General features: G+C 37.2%; 5 protein-coding genes across 5 annotated transcripts; 1 reads left to right on the forward strand and 4 right to left on the reverse strand.

Moving 5' to 3' along the window:
- Positions 1-194: 194 nt before the first annotated feature.
- Positions 195-731, reverse strand: CLUP02_13810 (uncharacterized protein; the record flags this gene model as incomplete). The annotated part of the gene is made up of 1 exon (XM_049292747.1): positions 195-731. One exon carries the CDS (start codon positions 729-731, stop codon positions 195-197), a length of 537 nt encoding a protein of 178 aa, XP_049149893.1.
- On the reverse strand, positions 732-1,293 carry CLUP02_13811 (uncharacterized protein; the record flags this gene model as incomplete). The annotated part of the gene is made up of 3 exons (XM_049292748.1): positions 732-820; positions 871-953; positions 1,154-1,293. Coding segments are annotated over 3 exons (312 nt in total), but the record flags the coding sequence as incomplete, so codon positions are not given.
- Positions 1,294-1,874: 581 nt separating this feature from the next.
- CLUP02_13812 (3-hydroxymethyl-3-methylglutaryl-CoA lyase) lies at positions 1,875-6,642 on the reverse strand (the record flags this gene model as incomplete). Its single annotated transcript, XM_049292749.1, has 10 exons — positions 1,875-2,210; positions 2,263-3,191; positions 3,241-3,578; positions 3,654-3,821; positions 3,878-3,954; positions 4,010-4,166; positions 4,268-4,502; positions 4,800-4,889; positions 5,232-6,121; positions 6,206-6,642. The coding sequence occupies 10 exons, from the start codon at positions 6,640-6,642 to the stop codon at positions 1,875-1,877; spliced, it is 3,657 nt and encodes a 1,218-aa protein (XP_049149895.1).
- Positions 6,643-7,203: 561 nt separating this feature from the next.
- CLUP02_13813 (propionyl-CoA carboxylase) lies at positions 7,204-7,809 on the reverse strand (the record flags this gene model as incomplete). The annotated part of the gene is made up of 2 exons (XM_049292750.1): positions 7,204-7,655; positions 7,770-7,809. 2 exons carry the CDS (start codon positions 7,807-7,809, stop codon positions 7,204-7,206), a joined length of 492 nt encoding a protein of 163 aa, XP_049149896.1.
- A 3,102-nt stretch (positions 7,810-10,911) lies between these two features.
- CLUP02_13814 (uncharacterized protein) lies at positions 10,912-11,112 on the forward strand (the record flags this gene model as incomplete). Its single annotated transcript, XM_049292751.1, has 1 exon — positions 10,912-11,112. A coding segment is annotated over one exon (201 nt), but the record flags the coding sequence as incomplete, so codon positions are not given.
- Positions 11,113-18,904: the final 7,792 nt, after the last annotated feature.

Genomic DNA, 18,904 nt, shown 5'->3' on the forward strand with positions numbered 1-18,904 from the left:
GCTCGTCAAAACCGAGCAGTATCCCAATCCTGAAACTATAGCGACCGTCTCGCTCAAGATTCACAAAGGTCCTATGTCTAACCGTCATCTCGAGTCTCATCTCATTCAATGACCTCTGCCTTCCTCTCTCCAAAACCAGTTCGCTAGGCTTTCGAAGCCCTTCACTAGCCTTATTGGCTTATCATCCTGATGCACTACCACAGCTCCTTCAAGATGGTCAATCGATCAACGGCGTTATTCGATTTCGACCAGTGGCGATTTCCCGACCAGCTTTGAAAGAATTCTTGAATGCTCGTAACGCCGCCTCTTGCCATCATTTGGTTAGCCCAGCGAAGCATAGTTGTGTAATGGAAGTATGCTAAGCTGAGTAAGTCTCCATCTCTCAGCCGGCATTTATTAGAATGAAGACGAGTTACGTTCGAGCCAACCTCATGTTTGATGACAAATCCTTCCTCGAGATCGAGAACATGCGGCAAACCTAGTTCGCTTGATGAAGCCCCATGGACGGGAAGAGACACCGCCCAGTCAAGCCGATGACCCTGAAAGTATTCGAATTCTAGGAGATAGGGGCTGCTGATCCACGCCTCAGTCATTGTCAGGTTCCAGGCGACATTTTGGAATGCGGGGTCTTCCAAATATTCCAGAACCCAGAATATCTGATTTTGGTCATTCTCGTAATCACTTCGTTCGTAATAGCCAACTTGTTCGCTGTAGATGTCAAAGAGTTCCATTCAATTCACCCAAGGCTCCTTAGTCTCGGAGGGAGAACCGTGAAGCCAATCGTGATTGCTTTTGCTGCTATTTTCTCCAAGATCCAGGCCTAACTTTCAGGTTAGAAAATGAAACGCAGAGAACATCGTAGCCACTTGCCTGTCTGATACAGAGAGGATCGCATGAGGTGCCATAGCAGGTGATTCCACGACCGGGGACGAGACAAGGTGTTGAGAGGTAAGCTGTCAATGAGTGTACGACACAGGGAAGAAGCTCACAGAGGCCAACTGCTGTTAGGGTCTAGAAGATGAATGACTGAAATCTGCCCTTCCCTCGAGGTGTACTCTCAGCGTTCTAGATATACCTGAGATGCTCCTTTGTTGCTTGGTCCTCCTCTTAATGCCCCTTAGGCTATCCCTTAACCGGCGAGGCCTGACATAAGCGCTCTCCCTTTAAGAACTCCACGATGAAGTTGTCGTTTGTCACTTTGCCTGCGATAAGTGAATCGGTGTCTTCATCTTGCAAATCCCAGTAAAAGAACAAGAACGCATCCTCCCAATTGATCTTGTTGGCGTCCGTGTTGGCGATTTGGTGTGCTGCGATGGAAGGAAGAAAAGTCTTCGCAGGGTGGGGGGAATTAAATAGGCAAAGTAAAGGTATCGCCTGCCTGTGAATCCTTTTTGACCTCGATTAAAGATGTGGTACTGTGTGTGTGTGTGACAAAGAGGAAAGAGCGGGGTGAAAGGGACAAACAAAAGTCAGTTGTGGAAGCAACCCTGCCTAAAGTACTGTCTAGTACTAGATATCTTCAATGCTCGTCAAGAAAGATGTACATGAGGTAGATACCTTGGGTGGATACCTAAGACAGTCGAATGTCATCTTTCCATTGCTCTTTCCTCCGTTTGACGTCAACTTCCTCACCACCCATGGAACTAAATTGCCCTAACTAAGGTAGGTACGCTCCTGCGTTATTGCTCGCTTGCTACTATATCTAACATGATGATTCCTTTAACAGTACCTAGTAACTTAAGGCCACTTCTAGAAAGCCACACTATGAATGTGTGTATCCGTTTAACATGACAATCCCCTTGTCGACCACAACCAGCGAGATATTCGTTTGCAAAAGTAAGTAGGATGAGCCGCTGCATTGAGTTGAGGCTATGCTACCCTCCGCCAGAAGCAAGCTCAAGAAGATACTTGATGTTAGGAGTATCAAAGTTCATCAGGTTGTCGTCGATCTGTGATATTTGTTGTACATCAAGTCCCAAATCCAGCATCTGTTCACTTTCTAGTTCGAGGTCTGGAAAGCTCGGAGAATCCGAAGGCGCTGGTATTTTCGGACTTGGGATAGATAGACTTGATTCGCGGCACATCTCCCCGTAATCAACCATCGACCAGAGGGATCTTTCCCATCCCGGATCTATGACTGATTTCAGCTGCGTGTCAAGGAGTGAATCGAAAAGATAAGCGTTCGCATGGAAAGTCAGCAGCCGATGGTGCTATACTAATGTTAGCCCATACATGGCTGAAATAGAGCAATTGAAAACTTACAATTTTGGACGCATGATCCCAAAACTTTGCCATTCCTTCAAGTATTGATATGCTGTCTTGGGTTGCACTCAGTAGTTCCAAGTAACGCTGGCTCTCGGTATCCTTCTCGGTATCCTTCTCGGTGTGCATGTGAAGCGAGAGAATGCTGCCAGCTAGGCACGCTGAATATGCGTAGAATGAAGCACCTAGATGGCACCCTACTGCTTCTGCATCGTGCAACAAATTGACCAGATCCCGAGCATGTTCATAGCTCTTCTGTGAGGCGAGGCGCATGAAACTTGATGGAACTTGACACTTGACTCTCCGAACTTGCTCTCGCACAAGGAAAGGATGGTAGAGAAGGCAGTAGCAGACATGAAATACTGTACGTGCAAAGATGACATGGCCTATTGCGGGGTGATCTATGACACCATCATCAAGCCTGTAAGTATCGACAACATTCCTGATGGGATGTTGATCGACTTGGAGGCGGGACTCGACGAGGAGAAGGAGCGATGTGATTGATGCAAACTCCGATTTAGAGTCCCAAGGGGGAGTCTCATCGGTATTGCGGTCGTGAAGAAGCCTTCGTGTGCAGCGAGCGAGTACGGATGATGCCAAGATGGCAACTGGGAATCCACTCTCAACGCCAACATCGGTGCTCCAATCAAGAAGCCGACGGAGCGTCACATTCTGGCCCCATCCGCCAGAACGAAATGTCAGCTCGTCGCAAGGTAGTCGCACATGGCAGTCCTCGTCCAAGATGGCGAAATGTCTGTGTTTGCCGAGAGAGACAAGTTTGTCGAGAAGGTAGATTGACCAGAAAGATCTCCGCCTTTCTTCCTGCTCCACCAGAGGAAGAGTTTCACTGGGCTCCTTCATCAGTTGGAGATCCTGAGCTATCCGAATCGCCATCCCAATCTTGAGCCACGCGGAGCTGGTTCGGCCGGCTGACAAAGGCGTTAGTACCAAGGAAGACCCAGTTGTCGAAATACTCACCGGTAAAGTCAATGATGGCCAGGATATTGGTGGCTTGGGCGACCTCAAGGTGGCAAGAATCTTCCACCGTCATGTGATCGCCCAGAACGGATAACCATGCTTCTCTTGCATATGCTTCAATGGCATTGGATCTGTTGTCTCGATAGTATTCGTGTTCCGAGAACCTCAAGGAAGATGCTAAGACAGCCAGAAGCACGCATTTCGAAAGCTGGCCATCCGCTAGTTTCTGCCGGAAGCTTCCCTCGTGAAAATAAGAGTATGGCTGGTTATGACACCATTGAAAGAAAGTGTCGACCAGCGACTGTGTTACCGAATCCGGCGGAAATGTACTGAATGTTCTGAAGCGTCATGTTAGCTTTTTTTTTCGGGAGTCCTTTGTGCTTAAGCTACCAAAGGCGCCGAAGAAGACTTACTGGGACTGCGAGCTCCCTGAACGCCAGGTAGACATGTTGGGTGATGATTGGTTGACCAAACCAGGAACGCCTAAAACATCTTCTTGTGCATTTGATTGGAGTTGAGGCTGCTCTTCCACAGTGTTGTGGTCTTCCATAGGCAGATTGGCCTCGTTGAAAGCGGCGGAACTGAGCTGTATTAGCACGACAATCCTAGGTTAAGTAATCTGACGATGGAGACATACCTGAATTCTTGAGATTCGCGGTCGCTCAACTGAGCTAATTTGCTTTCAATCATAGAAATTCTCTGTAGAAGGTCCGTCTAGACAGGGTCACGTCGTCAGCCTGCTGATCTTCTAGGGCCAAACACTTATAACAGTGATTACATCTTTAGTCAAGCCAAGAAGCAATGCAGTCGAGTTCCCAGAAAGGGAGGCCGAGACTGCCGAGTAGGGTTCGTATTGGCACCGCTGCATCACCCGTCGACAATTGATACATCTTGGCCGATCCCCGGAACATTTGATCTTCTTCTGCCTAAGACAAATGCCGACATATCAGCTTCTTTGCGACTTCCACGCGACTTGGCTTTTGATAGGGCCTCCGCCAAAGAAGGGATGAAGGGCTTGAAACTCTACCGGCAACTGGTACAGGCCTGGCGGATGCGTTTGATGCCTGCGGTGGCTGGTGGTGACCTCGACTCCGGACTTCTCTCTGGCCTCGTTGTGGATGATTCCGCGGGCTCCGCCATGTTGATGTTGTCTACAGTTTTCGGGCAGGGCGAAATGATGTAATGAATATAATTGCTGAGGTCCCAGATGCGCTCATCCGCCCCAAAGTGAAATGACCGATGGGCATTGATACGGGGTAATGCTGAGCCGTAATGCGGGGTAACCGGGGTTTATGTATGTCTGCGTGGGGGCATTAACGGCCCGCAGCAGCGCAGTGGGTTCACTTCCATCGCTTTCCCCATTCTTTTCATCCGGATGAGCCAACCTAGTTGTGGGTATTACAGCTGGTTTTAAGTTGCAGCTTGTTGTTGCGGTCGACATGTCACTGTCATTGTGTCTACTCAAAGCAATTGAACTAAGCATCTTAGTACTGTACTAGATATTTCATACTAGATCTTTGCCCGCGGAACCTGATTTAGGGAATCCCAGTCGACCTTACGCTTCTGCTGGAATTCTGCTATCCCATGGACGGCATCAGAGCCAGGCTCCATCATGGTCTTGAAAAGCCTGGAAATCCCGTCCCGCTGCTCTGGCATTCCCGCGTGTCTCCAACTTAACTTGACTAATTCTTTCGACATGCTTGAACCCCCGGGCGACGAGTGTCGAAGTTGCGTGAGGAGGGTTTTCGTTATGATGTCCAGTTCCGAAGGCGTCTCAGCAACCATCGAGATGGCGCCAGCACACTTCAACTCGGAAGCTGTCAGAGACCGTGCTGTGAGCATGGCTTCCCTCGAGAGTCCAAATCCCCATTCCCTGATGACGTATCTCGAAATTACGGCAGGACACATGCCAAGTTTGGCCTCAGACAATGTGAAGCTTGCCGAGCTGATGGAAATCCTGATGTCGCAAGAAAATGCTAATCCAATGCCACCGCCGAAAGCCGGCCCTTGCATGCAGGCGACCGTGACCTTTGGAGAGTTGTCGATGAGCTCGAATAAGTCTGTCAATGCCTGGAACAGCTTCGAACTTGCGTCACCGCCCCGGCCGACTGCCTGTGCGGCCTGGCTCAGGTCCATCCCAGTGCAGAAAAATTTGCCATTTGCGCTAATAAGAACACGAGATATTGAGGCGTCGCTCTCAAATGACTTGAATGCCTGGATGATCTCGGATATCATCGGAAAAGTGAGGGTATTTCCGTTTCGAGGCTTATTGAGAACGATATTACCGTTCCCTCCAGCCCGCCGAACGACAACGTTGTCAGACTGTTCCAAGATTGACCACTCCAACGCCTCCTTTGGCCGATCGGTGATCTTCGATGATTTTTTTGATGAGATCTTCGATTTGCTGGCGAGAGCCGCTCCAGCCCGGCTGTCGTTGGGTTTCGCTAGGGCCTGGGAGATCCAAACCCCGATGTCAACTACTTGCTGGAGGTCTACACCGGTATCAACCCCAGCTTGCTGAAACAAATATACAACATCTTCCGTAGCCACATTACCCTTAGCACCTGGTGCAAAAGGGCAACCGCCTAGGCCGCCAACGCTGCTATCAAAGGTTCGTAGACCGCATTCGTACGCCGTCCACACATTGGCTAGAGCTTGCCCGTAGGTATCGTGGAAGTGGCCAGCTAATCTCTCGGTATGGATGTTCTGAGCCTTGAGATATTCAAGTAGCCGTCGAACGTCTGGTGGTGTTCCGACACCCAAAGTATCTCCAAGGCTGACTTCGTAGCAGCCCATATCGAGTAAGCTTCGCACAGCGCGGGAGACTGCAGGTAAAGGAGTAGGACCGTCGAAAGGGTCGGCAAAGATGCAAGAGACGTATCTGCCATAAGAGAAACGAAGTTAGATGACTGTATATAGAGGCTGAAACACCAACAAACATTCCAGGAAAGAAAAACGAACTCACCCCCTCACAAGCACCCCGGCTGCACTGGCCACCGAGGCCACCTGCTTGGCACGCTCCAAGCTCTCATCGACAGTGCAGTTGATGTTTGCTCGACTGAAGCCTTCTGTCGCACTGACGAAGACAGCCACTTCCCTAACACCATGTTCGAGGGCGATGCGTAAGCCTTTGGTGTTCGGAACCAAAACTGGCATACGCAGTGTACCATTGGTTTGTTGCCACCTCTTCACAACAGGGGCGGAAAGTATTTTGCGGCAATCTGCAAGTTGCGGTATGGCCTTTGGTGAAACGACAGACGTGATTTCGACATTCTGGAGTCCTGCATCCTGTAATCTTTGGATGAGTTCCAGCTTCGTCGACGTATCCACCACCGTCTTGATATTTTGAAGGCCGTCACGAGGCCCAACCTCGACGATTCTCACAGTCTTGGAGCCCGCCATATTGGATCGAGGTTTAGCAGTAGAAGAGAATGCCAAAGATCGCTGTAAGTGGCCTGCAGGAGCCCTTGTGTGCATCCATCCCATCCAAGAATGCTCCCGTCGGCTTTGCTCTCCAGGTCGGTCCCGGACCGGGTGGGCCCTGGTACGTTCCTAACAGCCACCTCGGCTGGAAATCTGGGGTACGCCGGGATTCCGGACCGCCCGGCTAAGGTTGGATAGGTACCTGACTTCCACCCCAAGTACCCAATTGAATGACTCAAGATTGTCATCTTCCAATTGTTCTAATCCCCTCTCCTTAGGATCCACACCCTCGTGGTTAAGGTTCATGACCCCGAGCTTACACCTCATACCGTACCACGTGCATGGTCGCATTTGAACGGGCTTAGAACACGAGGATCGCAGTCCATTACATTTGAGCATGAGGGTGAAGGTCTAATCTGGTCAAAGTGATGCTGCTACCCGTAATGCTGGAGTAAGGGAGACTTTACCAAATTAAATGCGCAGATTGAGAGGACTCGGAAAATGGTTCATATAATTATATAGAGCATAACCTAAATACGATCAAATTCTTGCTAGGAAACGATGTGATTCAGCACTCTTTTGGCCAGACAACCCCACAATCTCCAAGCACATTCCAAGAACATCACGAGTGTCCCTCGGGTCAATGATACCATCATCGATAAGCATCGAGCTGGTTGCATAGCTCGTCGAATCTCTGTACGCATCCTCCCGTAACTGCGCTGCCTGGGCTTTGATCTGCTCTGGGGAGAGCTTGCTACCGCCATTTGACTTGGTTCTGATGGTTTCTACAACACCTGCAAGCTGATCTGGGCCCATGACACTGCATCGCCCCGTCGGCCACGTGAAGAGGAATCTTGGGCGGTATGATCGGCCGCACATGGCGTAGTTGCCGGCTCCGTAAGATGCTCCAAGGATGATGCTAATATGAGGGACCGTTGAGCAGCTTACCGCGGACACAAGTTGTGCGCCTGCTTTGATGATTCCAGAATGCTCTGTGTTAGATTACGAGGCAGAAAAGGGGCCCTATTAGGTAGTTAGGTAGGGGTGGTAGGTAGGCAGTCTGGGCCCGTGCAGACGGACCCTTCTACCTACCTATACCCACTAAGGGACCGCGGGCTCTGCCCACGATCTTCCCCTCCTATACATACGCAATAGACCTATACTGACCTATTAACCTAGTCGCAACCTAAAAGGTCTAACCTACTTATATATATACTAATATTAATTAGTAATTAAATTATATATATATTTCTACTATAAGTTAATAAGGATATAACTATAGAAAAAATAGCCTCGACCTACTTCGCTAGCTATTTTAACTTATTAACTTAGTTTTATCTATTTAATTAATAATAAGCGGCCTAGTTTATACTACCTTAGCTCTCCTTTACTACCGCTAGTTAATAACTAATTAATTAGTTACGGGTTATTAAGAGCGCGCTTTATTATATATAATCTCTTTTACTAAGACTACTATTATAAAAAGATTAACTATTTTATTACTATTATTAACCTTATTTTTATTATTAATATTATTTCCACTAGCTTTATTATTATTACTAACTTCCCTCTAATTAAACTGCTTATAGAGGAATTTATTTTAAATATATTATAACTAAGCGCTACTTTAAATTAGTAATAAGTAAGAAGAGATTAATTATTAAAAAGTTAATTTAATAATTATTAGCGTACTAGTACTTAGTAATAGTAAGACTTTTAGAATTATAAGTATATTAATAACGAATTTCTTATTAATAGCGAAGTATTCTAAGATACTAAGGAAAGGAAAAGATCTTAATAATAGTAATAATAGGGATTTATTTTATATTATTAATAAATCTACCTCTTTTTAACCTAACGGAAGCTCTAAAACTAAATTAGTAAAATAAAGTACGAGAAGTACTAAAAGGAATTACTAATTAGTAACTAACGGAATCCTCTATTTATTACTAAAAGTATAGTTATAAAAGGCTTTTCTTCCCTTTTTATAACCTTTTACCGACCTTAGTAACCTTCTATTTATATACTTTATTAAAGGAGTAGAATTTTTTAGCTAGTAATAATAGCCCGCTTATTACTATTAAAACGATTATTATAACCGACTTATTACTCCTTCTACTTTAATTAACGTTATATTATAATTATAATATAACGATTATATTTTATAATAATCTTTTATTATATAACTTATTTCGTAAATATATTATAATAACTACTAGCCTTAGTAATAAGTAAGAAGGGTTTAATAATTAGTTAATATTACCTCCGGCCTACTTATACTCTTAAATTATAGAACTATACCTAATTCTAATTTACTAATAGGACTACGTTAACCTAACTTAATAGGGCTTATTTAATATTATACCCGCCCTTATAAACGATAAAAAGCTTAATACTTTTATTCTCTATATAATAGGATATTATTATCGAGACGGCTTAATAAGCGAGGAGCTATAAAAGGACTTTAAGACCGATTTTTAAAGCTAAGAAGTAAGAGACTTTTTAAAAATAAAAAGTGCAATTCTTAAGAAGCTAAGAGACTTTTTTATAAATAACGGTATTAATCTAACGATTAAAGATCGTAATTAAATAATAAAAAAGATTACTAACGCCTTTAATACTTAATATTTCCTTATTTAGACTTTTAAAAAGATTATAGCTTATTATAGTTATATTAAATATTTTAATATATTATATTACGATCCTTATTTCTTTTACTTACTACTCCCGTAGCTAGTAAATACTAACGATCTTATTTAATAAGTTAAAGAAATAGTAAAGGAATCTATATAACCCTAACTTACTTAATCTTAGTAATTAAAATTCCGACCTTAGCCTTATTATTAATTAACTAACTTACTACTTTTTTTTAAAAAAAAAGAGGAAGAACTAAAGAATAAAGTTATTATTACTTAATAATAAAATTTACCCCGTTAGATATTATACTTCGATATAGAAACTAAAGACGATATTATACCTAATACCCGCTAATTAATTAACTTTACTAAGCTTTATAATAATAAAAATAAGTATAATAGTAAGAAGTACGATGTTTTTAATAAAAAGCTTTGGATCTTTAAAGTATTATATTAATAAGTAAGAATTAGTAAATAATACTATTCCGGTACTTTCTTAAATATACTTAAGGGAAGGACGTTAACTTTTTATTTTAATTAACTTAGTAGTACCTCTAACTTACTTAGTTTTAATATAATATACTAAAGGACTTAAGAATACTTCGAGCTATTTATAAGCTATTAGAACTACTTTACTAAGCTCTATAATCTTTATTAGTATTTTATAATTTATAAGAACCTAAGTAAGTCGAATTAATAAATTCTATAAGTACTAATTAACTATATTATAATCCTTTACGAGGCGCTAGTTACTTAGGGATCTATTTTTAATATAAGTAACTAACTCTTTTACTACGTAAGTAGTATACTAAAATATAGACTTATTATACTTAACCCGGTACCTATATTTACTAATATTTATTACTAACTTAGTATTTTAATTAATATTATAAAGAGAGAGCGCGACCGTAATAAGTAGTAGTAGTATTTCTAAAATAGTATTTATAATAAAGAGGTCCCCGCTACTTATTAAACTAACTATACTTATAGTAGCTCTAATAGAGAGACCTAATTTAATAAGCGGAATTAACGCGGCCGCAGTATTATTAATAAAAAGTATTTTATTTATTATAAAACCGGCTATTAGTTAACTAAGTACTTAGAGGAAGAGTAACGTTAAGTATATAAGAAGTATAAAAATAGTAAGGAAAGAAATAAGAGATTTATACTAAGCTTATACTTATAGTTCCTCGCCTTTTATAAGGGAACTGCCCCTACTAATAACGATAACGATAATAATAATATTATAATTTAATACTTTAATAGCCTCGATTTTAATTATAAAAATAATTATAAGGACGAAGTCTAGATTTTAATAATATACCTTATAACTACTACTAGCGGTAGAACCTTTATAAATATCCTCGCTACTTAGGTAATAGAATATAGCCTTATTAATATTACCTCTATTAACGAGTTAACTAAGCTTACGGAACTAGCGACCTCTTTCTTATTAAATAGGAGGTATTTATTAGGGGACTTCTAAAGTATTATACTTAATACTAATACTATAGAATTCTTAACTACGGGTTACCCTTAACTCCTTGTATTATAATAGTAACGACCCGAAGTTACTTTTAATACTTCTAAAGCTAGCGAAGTAGGTATTTAATTTAATAATAATAAACCCGTAAGGTTATTAAGATCTACGGTCGTTAGTACCCTATTTAATAATATTACTTTTTATATTTTACTAATTAATACTCCTTTTTTATACTACTTAAGGGATATAGATAAGCTAGGAATATACTTTAATAATATTAATAACTTACTAATTAAGGGAGATATTATAGTACTTATTATTTATAAATAGGGATACCCTTAGCTTTTGCTCCTTAATAATAAGAAAGCTATTATTAATTATTTAATAGAGGGCGAATTATACTACTTATATTAGCGCTTTAGCTACCCTTTAGTTCCTCGTTTCCTAAAGCTACTCTAGTAGTTTAGTAACGATATAGAGATTATAGCCCTTAAGAAGCTTATAAAGATTTGTTAATAATACTAACTTAACGCTACTACCTCTAGCCGATTTAAATTTACCCTATAAGATAATTACGATTTTAATTATAAAGTTATAATTAACGTAATATATTTAATAAATTATAAGGGTATTAATTAACTAGTACTTTACGTCGTTAATATTACTACTTCTTTTTAAGTAGTAAGGTTCTTTGCGGATATAATTACGAAGTATATATAGGAGGCTCTTTAGTTATATTAAATCGACGTCTATTTTAGTTTATTAGATTAAATTATTATAAATACTAATGAGAACTTTAGCGCTATAGAGTTTAAATCTTTTACTAGATTTATATTTATTAAGGTTAAGGAAGTACCTATTAAAGCTTATAATAGTATTAGTAAGGCTAAGAAATATTACGTAATATTTAAAAGGGTATATAATATTATTTATAATAAGTGCTTATTAATAAGCGCAGAGGCTATACTTTAGGCTATAATTAAGGTAATTAATATTATAGTTAGTTTAAATAGCCTCGTTCTTATACTCCTCGTTTTTAGAGCTTTTTTACGCACTTCTAACGAATTTTTATTATTACTAAATATTACTTAATATATAGAGGTAGTTAAAAAAGTAATAAGGGAAGTCCGTAGACTTTATATTAATAAGTAAGTGAGCGAGGCGCTAGCTACTCGAAACGGACTAAATATCTCTTATATTATTAATTTATTATTATAGTTAGATATTAAAGTTTAGCGAGAAGGTAAGGGATAGAAAGGCCTATTTAAGCTCGTTTTAATAAATAGTACTATTTATATAGTAAAATTACCTCATAGCTTAATAAGCTTTTAAGCTATTATAATTAAACCCTAATATTTAGAGAAGGTCGACCCCGAGTTATTAATTATAATAATAAAGTATATTAACTACTTATTAATCCCCGCGGTTAATTAATTAACTAATAATAATACTACTATAAACGAAGTCCTTAACGAGATTATTATTATAATTAACGACGACCCTTTATTATAAAATAAGAGGATTAAAAGAATATTAATATAGCGCGGCTATAGTAATACTTTTATAACTACGACCTACTTTATATTTAAAAAAGAAATAAATCTTAAGCTAGTTACTAAGCTCCGTAATAAGGGTATTATTACTACCCTAGGAGTACTTTTTATAAAATTTATTAATAAGGAGCTTTTAGGACTAGTAAAGAGAGGGGTAATTAAATTTATTTAACTTAGCCCTAAATATAGGGATATAAGGATATTTAAATCTCGATTCGTTAACGAGATTAAAAACCTAGGACTTAACCTTATTAAAAAGTCTTATTTAATTATATAAGGGTATAATAATAAGGAGAAGAAAAAGATTTTTATATAATTACTAATAATTTAAAAAACTAGTTAACGTCTAATCCTTACCCTAGCCCCGACCTTAATTTAAAAAGGCTATGTTATTTAGCTATGAGATATTATTTAAGTATATATATAATTAAGCTAACCTCTTTATTATAAGGTTTTTGCCCGATTACTAGCTCGGATCTGTTATTTATACCCTAAGGGTACTGTTTTATATATTATATAGTTATTATACGGTCTTATAAAATCTAGTACTTATTAATAAGTAATATATAGTAAGTATTATTTAAAGATACTCTAAATAATAATATTTACGTTCGATTTATACTTATTAGTTTTAATAAGAGAAAGCGGATTATTTAATATTATTAGTATATAAATTAACAATATTATTAAATTATTAAATAAGACTTTTAGTTACAAAGAAGAAACTAAGCTTAAGCGCGCTAAGCTACTAACTAAACTAAAGTAATAACTATTAGCTAACGAGCTATTTATTTTTAATAACGGGATTATCTTATTAAAAAGTATTAATATAGTGCTTAGATAGAAGAATTAAAAGAAGAAGCTTAAGTAAGTTAACCCCTTAGTATTAGATATTAAATAATAATTCGTTAAGTAGCGAGCTTAAGGTGCTTATATCGTATTAATTTACTAACTAGAAGTAGCTTTTAATACGTCGTTTATTACTTAATACTAAGTAGATTTATTATTTACTAACTACGCTATATTAAACTATTATATTAAATAGTAAATAAATTACTTAGACCGAGGGCTTATATTCGTACTATTAAATCTAATTATAGCTAAACTCTTTATTTTTATAAATAGGTTATTTATAAATAACGCTAATTATATTTTATAGCTAGGTTATATTATTATCCTTACGAATAAAGAATAGTGTTACGAAGGTAACTTTGTTTACCTTATTATTCGCCTTATTATCAATATTACGTAAGCAAACTATATACCATATTAATCTACGATTTCTGTAGATTATTATAGGTATTGATTATGTAAGCAATACTGCTTATATAAGCTTACGTGAGCAGTGGAAAGTACTGGAAGATAACTGAATAATCTGGAATTTACTCGAGGCGGAATTACGTACTACGATTACGCATTCACTTACGTATATGCTTATTAATTATATCATAATTAATAAGCAATGGAATATTCTAGTAGGAGGTTTTTATGCCTATATGTAGGCGTGTATTTGCCTACCTAGACCTTTCGTTAAGCAAGCAACTTCTCATATAGTAATTCAACTATATTACTCTCTTTATTACAAAAACCTCTTTTATATACGCTTATTTCCCCTATATTCATATATTCTTGCTTCTATATGAATATTCACTTTTCATATTCTATATAAGAATATCCCGCATTACCTCGTTAAAGCTATACGTGCTAGAGGTTATGAGCCCAGTTATTATATAACTGAGGTTTTATTTACTTAAGTGAATATTATTCACTTATCCGAGCTCTTCTATTTTTATTTACCTATATCATACCTATTATCATTTAGGTATATGCCTTTATCCGGTATATGCATATTCATATATTGAGATATCTTACTCCGCCCAAAATCACTTTTTCGAATTCGAAAATTCGAAATCGACCTTTATATTTAATAAAGGATTTATATATATAAAAAGGCAGACGAAGTGTAAGTCCTTTTTATACTATATACTTACTTTTATTAAATATCTATTTATAAGAAAAAGAAGTCAAAATAGACTTTTTCTTATATATATTTTTAGACTTAAAATAAGTCTATTTTCAAGCTTAAAAACAAGCTTGAATTCTAAGCTTAAAGTAAGCTTATTTATACTAGGAACAATACTAGTATATATTTATATTATATATATTCTAAAATATATATAATGGCGGATATTATCAAGGCAATTACAGGCTGCCTTATGCCTGAAAATCAACGCCTAAAAGGTAGTCAAAATTGGACTACTTGGCTTTCTACTCTTCATATTTATCTTCGACTTTTGAAATTAAATACCTATTTCGAAGTTGAAAACGAATATGAAAATATTACTGAAGAGCAAAAAACCCAATCCTTATTATTAATAAGGCAAAATATTCAACCTGAGCCTCTTTCACTTATTTTTGATCAAATTGATCCAAAAGAGGCTCTTAATACCCTTAAAGCATCCTATGAGGGTACAGGACCAGTTCTACGTCAACAATTATACCTCGAATTCCACGCTATTAGATTGGAGCATTTTAATAGCTTAAATGAGTTTATTAGCTCATTTAAAAGCTATATTTCCAAATTAAAAAGCGTAGGAGCTATTATTGAGGATATAGACCAAAAAACGGTCTTTATATCAGCCCTAACTAATATCTTTCCGATTTGGGCTGATCGTCAAAGGTCTAATTTAAGACTTAAAGAGCCCCCTACTTTAGAGGCTCTTATTACGGATATATTAGACGAAAATAGGAGAGAAATCGATACTCCTATGTCTAGTAATACTATTAAGAGTAATAAATACTCTCGAAATAAGTATAATAAGTCTAAGACTTATTATAAGCAAAATACCAACCCAAATACCAACCCAAATAAGCCCTCAAATTACCCAAATAAGCCCTCAAATAAGCCCTCATATCAACCCAAACCAAACCAACCCCGAAACCAGCCCCGAAACCAACCAAACCAGCCCAATCTTTTTACGAAAAACCAACGCCCACATGGAGATTTGAACCCTCAGCCCTTACAATCAAGGAATTATATGGTTAGTGGTTCCGACCACTATACCATAGACCCACTTGATGAAAATTATCAACCTTTTCTCCCTCATATATTACCCAACTCGACTCCAAATGATAATTTGGGCCTTTCGGGAGAAAATACCAATAATTCGGCTAATATGGGCACAAATACAACTGAAAGGTGGTTGTATGATACGGGTTCAACAGTCCATATTACTAATAGTATGGATTTATTCGAAAATTTCGATAATAGGGACAATTTACCCCCTATTCGAACCGGAGCTGGCCCAGTTTACCCACAGGGTATTGGGGACTTAATTTTACCTATCTATTTACGGGGTAAAATTATACCTATAAGGTTAAAAAATACCTTATATATTCCAGAATTCCCACTTAATATCTTTTCAGGTATATTACACTACAAAAATGGTGGATATATTGAAAAGAATTATTTAGTGGATTCTGAGGGCAATGTATTTGCTTATTTGGATTTCAAAAGGCATGGATTTTTCCTTAATATTGCTTGGAAAAATCGAAGGCCTACTACAGGGTACCAACAAAACGATTTGGACCCTAAAAATCAGTATTTGGATCTAAAAAATATTTTAGAATCCATTCAAAATTCTCTTCATAATATTACTATTAATAATAGTAATATAGAGAAAAATACTGATTATTTATCTGAAAATTCAGATAATCAGGCCTATTCAATCACCCAGGAATGGCACGAAAAATTAGGTCATCCTTCTTACCCTTATTTATTAAAAACTGCGAAAATAACTAAGGGAATTCCTTTAGACAAATTAAAGGAAAAAGACCTAAATTGCCCGAGCTGTACTACAGCTAAGTTAACTAGGCAACAGCCTAAAATTAACTATAATCGGGCATTATTTCCACTAGAAAGGGTCTGTATTGATACAGTTAAAATTACCCCTACTACTATTAGTGGAAATAATTACGCTATTCCGTTTACGGATGATTTTACTGGTTTTCGAGATGTTGAATTCTCAAAAACCAAAGAGAATATAATTAATATTCTCAAAAACAAACTGGAATTTTATTTTAACCAGTTTAATTCCTACCCTAAGTATATACGCTTAGATAATGGTACGGAATTCAATATAGGGGAATTATTACCCTATATTAACGAAAAAGGCATTATTTTAGAGCCTTCCACGCCCTATACGCCCGAGCAAAATGGTATAGCCGAAAGGACTAATAGGGCCCTTATCGAAAAGGCTAGAACTATTTTATTAGCAGAGAAATTACCCCTATATTTATGGGACGTAATTTTGAAAGAATTAACTAAATTAGTTAATTTTACCGCTAATATACGCCTTGAAAAGACCCCTATGGAGGCTTTTCTCGATTATTTCTTCCCAAAAAGAAATAATAAGCCGGATTTATCTAATCTAAGAAAAATCGGCTCTAGGGTACTTATTTATTACCCTACTCAAAAGCGAGTCACTTCGAATAAAATGTATACCTATACTCAAAATGGTATATATTTAGGAAAAGAAGGTAATAATATATATGTTATATATTGCCCTTCTAATCCTTTTCGATCTCGATTATTACGGACTTCGCATATTCGATTTATTCAAAATAATAGAATAGAGGGGGTAGAAAGCGTAAATCCTCCTTTATATTCTAAAATTTTTGATAAAATCGAAGATATTCAGGAAATACCTTCTAAAATAGAGGTATTAATTCCCAAATTATCTGAGGAAGAAAAATCTAAATATAAAGATTTTACTCAGAGTATTACCCTACCTCCAGAGCCTAATACACTAAAACAGGCTCTAAATAGCTCAGAAAAATCAGAATGGTTAAAAGCTATATATTCTGAGCTAGAGGTTATTATTAAAAAGGGTACTTTATTAGCTATAGACCCAAATAAGGTCTATAAAGCTAATAAAAATCCACTATCTACTAGATGGGTCTTTAAACGAAAAATCAATATTAATACTGGTAATATTGATAAATATAAGGCCCGATTAGTAGTTAGAGGCTTCGAACAACAGTATGGAGTCGATTATTTCCAAACTTTTGCTTCTGGAAGTAATCCTACTACCTATAGGGTACTTATAGCCCTATCTGCCCCTTTAAACTGGCATATACACCAAATTGACGTTATTGGTGCCTTTTTAAATGGGGATTTATTAGAAGAGGTATATATAGACCCTTCTAATATACCTTTAACTGAATTTTTTGAAAAATACCCTAATTTAAATACTATAAATTGGGATAAATCAAAAAATCAGTTATTACAGCTTTTAAAAGCCTTATATGGGCTCAAACAAAGCCCTAGACAATGGCAACTAAAGCTGAAGTCTATTTTTAATAAAATAGGCTTTTTACCTCTAAAATCCGATGAGGCTACCTATTTCAACCAGGATTTCAAAAATCCTGCTTTTATTGTTACCCACGTCGATGATTTCCTTATATTTAATAAAAATATTAAATATATAGAGGAAATTAAGGGTAAAATATCGAAATATATCGATATTAAAGACCTAGGCGAAGCCTCGAATTTCCTAGGCGTCAAAATTACTAGAAATCGGTCTAATAAGACTATTTCTCTCTCTCAAAGTCATTATATTAAGGAAATTCTTAATAATAATGATTTTTCCAAAGCTAAAATCACTAATATACCTATAAATCCGGGTATATTAAATAGTGATTTAGGGAACGAAAAAGATGACTATTTACCTTCAAAAGAGCTATTAAAGACCTACCAGCACCTAGTAGGATCTTTAATGTACGCTATGGTTGTGACTAGGGCTGATTTAGCTTTTTCAGTCTCTTTCGTCTCCCAATACCTCCATAAGCCCACTATTTACCTACTTAAGGTAGTAAAAGGTATTTATAGATACCTTAGTGGCACTATTCACTATAATATTACCTATAATGGTAATATTGGGCCTGTAGAATTAGTAGGCTATACTGATTCTAACTGGGCCGGGTGTAAAAGTACTAGAAAATCAACTTCTGGGTACTTATTTACACTAAATGGAGGTCCGATTAGCTGGAAGTCTAAAAAACAGTCTACTATAGCACTTTCTACTACAGAGGCTGAATTTAATGGACTTCAGGAAGCTATTCGGGAAGCTATTTGGCTTCAGAATTTATTATCGGAAATAGGTTATCAAGTTAAACCTATTACTATTAAAACCGATAATAATGGGGCATTATCTCTTGCTTATAATCCTGAATATCACCAAAGGACTAAGCATACTGCCCTATATTATTATTATACTCGACAGGAAGTAGAAAAAGGGAATATTAAAGTAGAATATCTCCCTTCTACTATAATGCCTGCCGATGGGTTAACAAAACCCTTACCTCGGGTTAAACATAAGGAATTCGTTAAGCTAATAGGCTTAAACGATCCTAATAACCCTATTTAACCTATATTATACCCCTAATATAGGTATTTATTTTCCTTATATTTTTATGAATACTTTAAGGAAAATACTCTAGGGTACCAAAAGATTGTTCTAGGGTACCAAAAAACTATTCTAGGGTACTAGAAATCTACTCTAGGGTAC

Source organism: Colletotrichum lupini, chromosome 7, assembly GCF_023278565.1.
Source record: "Colletotrichum lupini chromosome 7, complete sequence".
Lineage (NCBI taxonomy): Eukaryota > Fungi > Ascomycota > Sordariomycetes > Glomerellales > Glomerellaceae > Colletotrichum > Colletotrichum lupini.